The sequence below is a fragment of the Centroberyx affinis genome, unplaced genomic scaffold (genome assembly GCF_046629955.1).
Source record: "Centroberyx affinis isolate AG114_WGS23_722 - 3 ecotype Tasmania unplaced genomic scaffold, CSIRO-AGI_Caff_v1 ptg003906l_1, whole genome shotgun sequence".
Classification (NCBI taxonomy): domain Eukaryota; kingdom Metazoa; phylum Chordata; class Actinopteri; order Beryciformes; family Berycidae; genus Centroberyx; species Centroberyx affinis.
Window position 1 is genome coordinate 182,320 of NW_027281740.1, and position 10,181 is coordinate 192,500.

The 10,181-nt window shown below is 41.8% G+C and overlaps 1 protein-coding gene across 1 annotated transcript in view; it reads left to right on the plus strand.

Moving 5' to 3' along the window:
* Nucleotides 1-10,181, plus strand: part of LOC139663063 (collagen alpha-1(XII) chain-like) — a gene marked incomplete at its 3' end in the record, with an annotated part of 107,850 nt that overhangs the window by 55,567 nt on the left and 42,102 nt on the right. The window contains exons 23-24 of the mRNA XM_071541596.1: nucleotides 4,061-4,190; nucleotides 9,990-10,135. Of these exons, the coding sequence (XP_071397697.1) occupies nucleotides 4,061-4,190; nucleotides 9,990-10,135 (276 nt within the window). The remainder of the gene's footprint in view (nucleotides 1-4,060; nucleotides 4,191-9,989; nucleotides 10,136-10,181) is intronic.

The window sequence follows — 10,181 nt, forward strand, 5'->3', positions numbered from 1 at the left end:
ATTACATTTTGCATTTTACACTCACTTAAAATCATCAGTAGAACAAGCTTCAATTCCTTGATCGGCAAAATTAAATCCAGCCAATAGTGAGGAGGTCAAAGGTCGCAGCACCCTGATAACACACGTCATAAAATGTTTCTGTGTCCTTGATGATAGAGCAAATAAATAAGAGCAGGAGGAAGAAACGGTAGAAAGGTTTTTTAAGGACGAAACAGGAACACGATCAGGTGCGAGTGGAGAGCAGAAAAGGGGGAAAAAGGGGGGGGGGATGAGATTTAGAAGATGTGATTAAACAGATGTGATTAGCCTCGCTGCCTCTCCACACTGCCGCATTTGCAGATTGTTAGCTTCCACCTGGTTTCGATATGAAGACCTGGCTCTGTGACTCGTTTACTGAATTCTCTGTCTGCCACCCCCAGGACTCGTATATCTTTTTCTTTTTTTTTTTTGGGATCTTGCTTTAGCCGATTCCTCCAAGAGTCCACTGCGAGCTCAGAGAGTCAAAAGGTGATCAGTGAACTTGGACCCTGTCCTCATCCAGTCTGTTTCTTAGGTTCTCTTGTCTTGTGAGACTTGCCCAACCCGCATCCTGTCTCCGAAAAATTTACGGTTCCCATCTGCTGATACTCGACGAAAAGCTGAAGATGAAAAGCTGAAAATCTACTTCTGCTTCTTGTTTGCTTTTTTTCATTTCTCGTGGCTCCAATCAGACCTGGGTCAAACTGTAACAAATCACACTTCCAAGTGTTTGTTTTAGCCTGCTGGGAGTACCAGATGGGTGGAGTTTAGACAGAAGAGTTCAGATAAATGTCAGGTAAGCTGCCAGTCACAGACTGAAATCGACATTCAAATACATTCCTGTTCCTGTTTACCTTTCTGGTGTTTGCTGTGTCGTCTTATGTGGCAAACCCCACCCGCCTGGTATTCCAAGCAGCTTAAAACAAACACTTGAAGCATTTCCAAACACCCAGGTCTGGCTTTCATTCAGTGGGAGAAAGCCCTGTTTATTTGGCTCTCAGGAACTGAAATCTGGATCACAGTTGCCTTGGTGAACCTGCATTTAGTTTACACTTAACCTCCTGTCAGTCCGCTCTTTAAAGACAGAGGACTGGCTCTTTTCCGTCCTTTGTGCTTTTTATTGGCCGTTGTCAGACGGAGTCTGTGCGATTCTGATCGGCTTCGTCTGAAGCAGAGAGTCCAGAGAAGGAGTTTCCACCCGGCCGCAGACTGAAACACACTGACTTTACTGTTATATAACTCCTCACACTGGGAGAGATCCTCACTGCTGAGCCTTAAAGGAATAGTTCACCCAAAAATGAAAATTCTGTCATCATCTCCTCACCCTCATGCCAAATGAAACACAGGTGAAATGTGTTAGTCCATATAACACACAGGGAGGCTGCCAGCACAACTTGGTAGCAGCCTTCTCCAAAACAACTGAAGTCAATGGGGACCTGTTCTTTAGAGCTCCAAAACAAAAACAGCCAAACAATCACACTGTGAATAGAAAGACCTATACACCATTATTTGTTGCAAATCAATCAGCTGTAGTTAAGATTTGCACTAAATGATGGTGTCAATATACTGTAGGTCTTTGTGGAACTCTGAAGAACTGGTCCCCACTGACTTCAGTTGTTTTGGAGAAGGCTGCTATGGAGTTGTGCTGCAGCCTCCCTGTGTGTTATATGGACAAACTTCACCTGTGTTTCAACTGGCATGAGGGGGAGGAGATGATGACAGGATTTTCATTTTTGGGTGAACTACTCCTTTAACTCTTATTTAATTTGCTCACACTGGACAGCAAAATATGTATTGACAAAAACACATAAGATATTTAACATTTATACGTTGGGCATTTAGCTGGGGATTCTTATCTAGAGCGACTTATAACTGGTGCAACAAAGCAATAAAGTGAAATTCCTCAATTACAAGCAACCAATAATGAGGATGGGCCAACAGCAAAAAATGACAAATGAAGTAATTTTATCTTGTTTCCAGACCTATCAGCTTATTTCATGATATTTTTTAATCAAATTACCTCACTGCACTGGCAGATAATCTGCTGGTTTCAATAAATTTCACTTGATTCATGCCAATATGACTTCTTTCAAGAAATCATCATTAAACAATGAAGAAACTTTCTCCAAGACAATTTCACTTTTGCCAAGTAAATGTCCTGAAACAAGTTACATTCTCCTGAAAAAAAAAAGTCAAACTTGTGAGATGATTTCACAAAAAAAACAAAAAAAACAACCTAAAACAAGCTTGATAAGTCTGGAGACAAGATAAAAGAAGGCCACGCTGACAATAGATGAAAGAAATATTACTGTGTCCCTAGAATATTCATCTGTAATAGAAATATAGACAAGTGTAAAGTAAAAAAAAAGAGTGAGGGAGAAAAAGACACGAATAAGTTGTGGGGTAATGAACTGAAGTCGGTCTTGTTTGTGTCATTGTTAAAAAATTGTTTACCGGAGCGTCTGACAGAGCTGCAGCCTCTGTAACGGCTCATGTTTTCTGTTTGTTTGTTTTTTTTTTGTTTATTGTTTGTCTTCCGGGTTTGATTTTCCCACAGAGCGGCATGTGAGGAGGTAGAACTCAATGGCACTGAAGGCCCATTATAATCACCAGCTGACAGACTGTTGGCCTCATGTTCGTCTTCTGATGTGAAGTTCATGTTACACTGTTCAGTCAGATGAGTCAGACACAAAAACCAGACCGACTTCAGCTCACTGTGTCAGGAGGGAAACCACCAGGGAGAGAGAGGGCCAGTTCTGACTGTGGTCGGAAAGTTACTCTACTGTGCTCTATTCTACTGTACTTCACTCTACTGTACTCTATTCTACTATACTTCACTCTACTGTACTCTATTCTACTGTACTTCACTCTACTGTACTCTACTCTACTGTACTTCACTCTACTGTACTCTACTCTACTTCACTCTACTGTACTCTACTCTACTGTACTTAACTCTACTGTGCTCTACTCTACTGTACTTCACTCTACTGTACTCTACTGTACTTAACTCTACTGTGCTCTACTCTACTGTACTTCACTCTACTGTACTCTACTCTACTCTACTGTACTTCACTCTACTGTACTCTAATCTACTCTACAACTGTACTGTACTGTGCTCTACTACTCTATTCTACTACTCTACTGTTCTCTACTGTACTCTACTACTGTACTCTACTGTACTCTACTACTCTAGTCTACTACTCGACTGTTCTCTACTCTACTGTTCTCTACTGTACTCTACTGTTCTATACTGTTCTCTACTCTACTCTACTGTACTCTACTATTGTACTCCACTGTACTGTACTTTACTCTACTGTATTCTATTCTACTCTACTACTGTAATTTACTGTACTCTACTACTCTAGTCTACTACTCTACTCTACTGTACTCTACTCTACTATTGTACTCTACTGTACTCTACTGTACTCTACTGTACTTTACTGTACTCTACTATTGTACTCTACTCTACTGTACTTTACTGTACTCTACTCTACTATTGTACTCTACTCTACTGTACTTTACCATACTCTACTATTGTACTCTACTGTACTCTACTGTACTGTACTCTACTGTACTTTACTGTACTCTACTACTGTACTCTACTGTACTATACTGTACTCTACTATTGTACTCTACTCTACTACTGTACTCTACTGTACTCTAGTATACTCTACTGTACTTTACTGTACTTAACTGTACTCTAAACAAGATATCCACCATATGAAAAAAGTGAACCTGCTCTTAAAATGTGATTACTGGTATGAAAGTAAAGCACATTTTGGAAAAACGTTAAATTTATTAGACATTTTAAAGCGTATTAAGTATCTATGACCAGTGTTGGGGAAACGTGTCACAAAGTAACACGTTACTGTTATCACATTTTTTGAATTGATGAGTTGATGAATTGATGAGTTGATTGATGAATTGATGAATTGATGAGTTGATGAATTGATGAGTTGATTGATGAATTGATGAGTTGATGAGTTGATTGATGAATTGATGAGTTGATTGATGAATTGATAACCCGTCCTTCATGTTGCAGGTGATGGTGGACGGGACGGTCACCACCGTGGTGCTGGACGGCCTGTCGCCTCTGACGGAGTACGTGGTGAACGTTCACTCTGTGGTGGGCGAGGAGAGCAGCGAGCCTCTGAAGGGAACCGAAACCACCTGTGAGTGTTTCCTCCTCTTCACCTGCTGCTCACCTTCCTCTCCCTCTGTTTCCCCCCCCCCACACCCAGCGGTGCTATACGGCGTATACCTGCCTACTTATTTTTTACCTACTTATTTTTCAGTTGGCATTGCGTATACCCACTTCTAAATCCCCTCTGATGTGCATCATTCAGGAGTGTGCTGCAACGAGTGAGAGAGAGAGAGAGAGAGAGAGAGAGAGAGAGAGGCACAGAGAGAGAGAGAGAGAGAGTGTGACAGAGAGAGAGAGAGAGCGTGAGAGACAGAGAGAGAGAGAGAGAGAGAGAGAGAGAGGCACAGAGAGAGAGAGAGAGAGAGTGTGACAGAGAGAGAGAGAGAGAGAGAGAGAGAGAGAGAGACAGAGAGAGAGAGAGAGAGACAGAGAGTGTGACAGAGAGAGAGAGAGAGGCACAGAGAGAGAGAGAGAGAGAGAGAGAGAGAGAGAGAGAGACCGCACAAAGAGACTACTTCTGTTTGGATCTCTTCCCAACTCGTCCCTCCCTAACATTTTCGTCTCGTTTTTTATTCGTTGACGGAATCGTCAATACATTTCCTGATAGTTTTTGTCATCATAAATAATTTTTTTATTTAGCTATTATCTCGTTTTCGTCAATGAAAAAATGTCGTTGACGAAAACTATGGCGAAAATTATTTGTCAACGAAATTAACACTGTAATATTTGCAAACTGCCCCTAGACAAATAATGTTAAATTTATAATAGTGGCACACTCTGGCCAACACTATCTGCTGCAAATCAGCTGTTCCAAGAGACAGTTTACAAAAGAAACTACAGGCCCATAGACTACTTGCAAGGTGAGAGAATAGTTGTCCAATATTCATGTGTGGATGGACTAAAGAATAAGGAATAGTTCACTCAAAATGCATAATCATGTAGTTGTCTCACCCTGTAGTCTGTGGGCCAGTATTGATTGCAAAATCTGCTCCTCTTCTGTGGCTAATGTTCATTTCATAATGATCCTTACTCCCTGAAGTCAAGCAGCAGAAGTTAAGTGACAATGGCCAAATACTAGGCTACTGGCTCATTTTTGGGTGAACTAAATATGCAGAGTAGTCTTACATGTCACTGTTTATGACACAGGGCGTTTATCCTTTGCTGGACGGGCCGCTTTAAAAAAAAAAAAAAAAAAAAATTGGGGACATAAATTAAGAGTACACCCACTTCTCCAGGCACCACTACACCACTGCTCACACCCAGTCACCCCAGAGTAAACATCTGAACCCTCTTCCCATACTTGCCAACCCTCCCGATTTTCCCGGGAGACTTCCGATTTTTATTGCCCTCTCCCGGTTTCCTCCCAGTTTCTCCCATATTTCTCCCGATTTATGACAAATTTTCACACCTTTTTTTTCCCTTTTCGTTATCACAACCTGTTTCTGGCACTATACAGCGTGTATAAGCCCTACGACTCTTTCTAAAATTCAAACCCTGTTTCTACCCGGACAACAACACAGCTACACCGAATGTATCGTTTCCATGGCGACGAGAGCCGCTCGCCTCGTCCTCCTCAGTGAGCGACTGTCTCGTCTTGACGGAGAGAGAAATGGAGAGAAAGAAATACTCGTGTAAATTTCAGACGTCCTGGAAAGAAGAATTCCCGATTCTTACGGAAAGTTTTAGAGGAAAGGGGCGTGCGTTTTGTAAAATCTGCCGCGTCGATTTTCCCGTCGAGCGTGGGGGGGGGGGGCACCGACGTGAATCACCATGGAGACGCTGAGAAACATCAGAAGGCGATGACCAGTGGTGGAAGAAGTACTCAGATCTTGCACTTAAGTAAAAGTAACAATACCACAGTGTAGAAATACTCTGTTACAAGTAAAAGTCCTGCATTCAAATTTTTACTTAAGTAAAAGTATAAAAGTAATAGCATCAGAATATACTTAAAGTACCAAAAGTAAAAGTACTCATTATGCAGAATGGCCCATTTCAGAATAATGTATATTATATTATTGGATTATAATTATTGCATTAATGTGTAAGCATCACTTTAATGTTGCAGCTGGTAAAGGTGAAGCTGATTTTAATGACTTTATTTACTGCTGGGTAGTTTGCAAATTTCCCCCTGGGGATCGATAAAGTTTTATCTTAATCTATAATAATACATCATCATTTATTTGTTGATTATATTTTGTATTATTTATCTGAATATGCAAAGTAACTAGTAACTTAAGTTGTCAAATAAAGGTAGTGGAGTAAAAAGTACAATATTTGCCTCTGAATTGTAGTGGAGTAGAAGTATAAAGTAGCAGAAAATGGAAATACTCAAGTAAAGTACAAGTACCTCAAAATTGTACTTAAGTACAGTACTTGAGTAAATGTACTTAGTTACTTTCCACCTCTGGCGATGACAGTGCACCAGGGCCAACAAAGCATCATAGGCCTGTTTGGTAAAAGGAGACCTGATGCAGTAGTATATGCTGAGACTAAGGATTAGACTAAGATGGCTGTTAGTGGCCAAACAGAACATCCCCTTCACACCAGAGGGGCGAATTATTCTGTATTCTGTCCTGAGATTCAAATTTTTCTGGGGGGAGGACCTCCAGACCCCCTGCTTTGGTTTCGAAATCCTCCCCTTATTTTTGAGGTCTCAAGCTCGGCAAGTGTGCCTCTTCCTCGCCGCCCGGCAGGTTCAGGTTCAGGTCGTGTTTCTCGGGACGGGGGGGGGGTCTTTTTTTTCTCCCAGGACACCGGCTGCTGCCCTCTGGGGGGCGGTGCTCGTGATTAAAGAGGCGGATCGCATCATCGCTCCGCAGCCTTTTTTACTGTTGTGGGGAAAAAAGCGTTCTGCTCTTGTCCATATGGTTTTCCAGATAAACAACTTGATTTCCATGCTCATTATCCTGTTTCAGACACATTGATGGAACTTGTTTACTCGCTTTTTTTTTTTTTTTATTCCCCTCTGCGAGTCTGGTCCAACATCTCTGTTTACACGACGTATATTTAGCATCTGATCTGAGGCGGAAAACTGTTAGACACAAACAGATTCCCATGATACAACAGTGTTGACCGGGGCGAACTGGGAAACGTTAAAACGATCGTGTTGAGCCGTAAAGTTATTTATCATCGTTGCGGCCTTTGCGTGTATCTTAAACAAACTGATATAATTTAACAAAGTGTTAAGTGCACGGCTATTAGTGCTTTTATTTGCTCGTTTGTCCTTTAATGTTTGCTATATTTGTTCTTAAGTGTGTGACTGATTTTTACAATGAGCGTTTCCCACTGTCATAAAAGAATAGCTGGCCGTTTTGTTGTCCGGATCGCTGCTGCTAGATCACAGCAGCCGTTAGATCACTGTGGCTTTCTTTACTGTCATTTTTAAACTAACACTCAGTTAGGTCGTAATGTCCCGCCATAACCCACGGCTGTAATCTGTCACTGCGGCTCGCCCATAAAGTCTGGAGGGTGGGGGGGTGGGGGGGGGGGCGGGTGCAGTGTGGGCTGCTGGGTGTGGGCACAGATGTCCGAATGATCTGGAGATCGGACCGATTGTTTGAAACCACACTCTTAAAAAAGCATGTGCCATTTTCAACACATTTTTCGTATCTAGGTTGGGATGAAACACAGTTTTTTTCGTGCGAAAAGTAAAATAAATGGGACATCGAGTGTGTGTAGTATGTGTATACGACGATGTATATGTAGTATGTATCAGTATATGATGTACACTACCAGTCAAAAGTTTGTACACACCACATTTTTCTTTATTTTGACTATTTTCCACATTTTAGAATAACAGTAAAGGCATCAAAACTATGAAATAACATAAAAGTGTTAAATCAAAACTATCTTATATTATAGATTCTTTAAAGCAGCCGCCCTTTGCCTTGATGGAAAGGCAAAGGCTTTGGAAAGAAATTCATACATAGGATCACCTTCACTATTTATATTTTTTCTAAGAAACTCATTTCAAGCATTTAAGCAGAAGCCTTTAGATCAAAATGGCTTTAAGAGAATGAAGAACATAGAACATTCAGTCAGGTGGGTCCAAACCTTTGACTGGTGGTGTATATTATGTAGTATGGTATATAGTGATATAGTATAGTATAGTATATACATGATGGCATGTCGTCCCCTCGCTCTCCTTCTTGTCTCTCTCTACTGTCTACTGTTCAGTAAAAGCCAACAAAATATTCTTTAAAATTTAAAAGAAACCTTCACCATACCTGTGCTGCCAAATATCCTGCACTACTGTATCAAAAGCGCTACAATTTATGGTCAATGTGGGACATCCTGCGATTTAATAAAATGCACTGGATGTCCAGGTTTGGATTTAATGACGATAAACTGGCAAAAGGGTCTGGGTAGCTTGTCTGTTTGTGTCATCATCAGCCTCTTTCTGTGCCTTGAACCGCTCCGAATATCAAATACCAACAAGTAGTCGATTTATCACTCGCTCTGTCTATCCCAAGTCCAAAGAATCTCTCCCTTTTGTGCTTTTGGCTTTGTAAAATGACTTCAAAACATTGAATTTCCACAAGTTCAAGTTCCTATTGTTGTCACACAGCCAAGCCTCCCTGCATTCCTTCAAAATCGTTTTTTCTTCTCCTCTTTGGAAGCGTGTTGTAACTCTCCTCAGTGTGGTGATACTCAGTAGTCGATTTGAAGAGGGATGCGAGGGGATGCCATCCCTCTTGAAATAACAATTGTCAAAAACCATCCCCTTTGTAAAACTGCCATCCCCCCTTTCATCCCTCTCTATGGCAAGATATAGATATTTAATCATTTTAGAGAATATAACGCATCTGGAGTTTTCAGCAAACCCGAGGGCGGGGAGACACACACATTTCCCGGTGGGCCGCTCTATCTGTGGGCTGGTCAGATTTTTTTTTTGACTAGCCCCAAATAAAAAAGCAGAATATATCCAGCGATGTCACTGGGCCGGAACGCATCGGGACGGCGTTCCAAAAGTGAATTTGACAACAAACAGAGCGCTTAAACAACTGCTTCATTTCGTTTTAACAGCAACGTTTGCCGGCTGGGCGGTGTTTGGACCTTCGGGCCAATCACAGTGCTTAAAAACTGAAAACTCCACCCAAACCGGGAAGCCGGGACACATTAAACAAACGCACAATCAAATGACAGGCACAGACAGTCAGGTTGTGTTGTGAAAATGTAGAGAAAGAAGAATCTAGACTGAATTTAACTAAATACTGACAGAAATATAAAAGTAAACTGACAGAAATATAAAAGTAAACTGATAGAAATATTGTAATTTTCACATGATCTGTCTTTGTAACTGAAATTACTGTAACTATTGCTATCTAGCATGGCAAGGGGAGTGAAGGAACATGTAGCTATCTATTTTACCTTATCTAAACTTTAAATCAGTGGTTCCCAACCCAGTCCTCAAGGACCCCCTGTCCTGCAAGTTTTTATTCCATCTTTACTCTTGCACACCTGATCCCAATGGGGCCTACACACTTTCATGCTGCTCTGTTCAGGTAGATCTGTCTCTACCAATCAGCATTAAGACCTTAACTGGATCAGGTGCGCAAGAGTAGAGCTGGAACCAATACTTGCAGGAAAAGGGATCCTTGAGGACTGGGTTGGGAAACACTGGTTTAGGGCATTGGCAGGAGTGTCTGATACCTAACATCCCTAACATGCATGTCTTTTGAGTATAGAATTACCTTTGTACTAATATAAACAAAAGGGTAAAACAGCTGGTCCCCCACCGCCACACGCTGTCTTCCTCACTATCAACTTGTTTGTCCCCATAAGACCGCACCATCCCCCCCCCCTGAAATCTGTCTCCGTCCCTCAGTGCCTCTGTCGGCGGTGGAGAGCATGCAGGTTTACGACGAGACCATGAGCAGCATGAAGGTGAGCTGGGAGGAGGCGGAGGGAGCGACCGGCTACATGCTGCTGTACAGAGCCATCAACGCCACCCAGCCGTCCCTGGAGAAGGAGGTAAAACCTGCTTTCATCTTCCCCTTTAATGATGGAGGGGGAAACC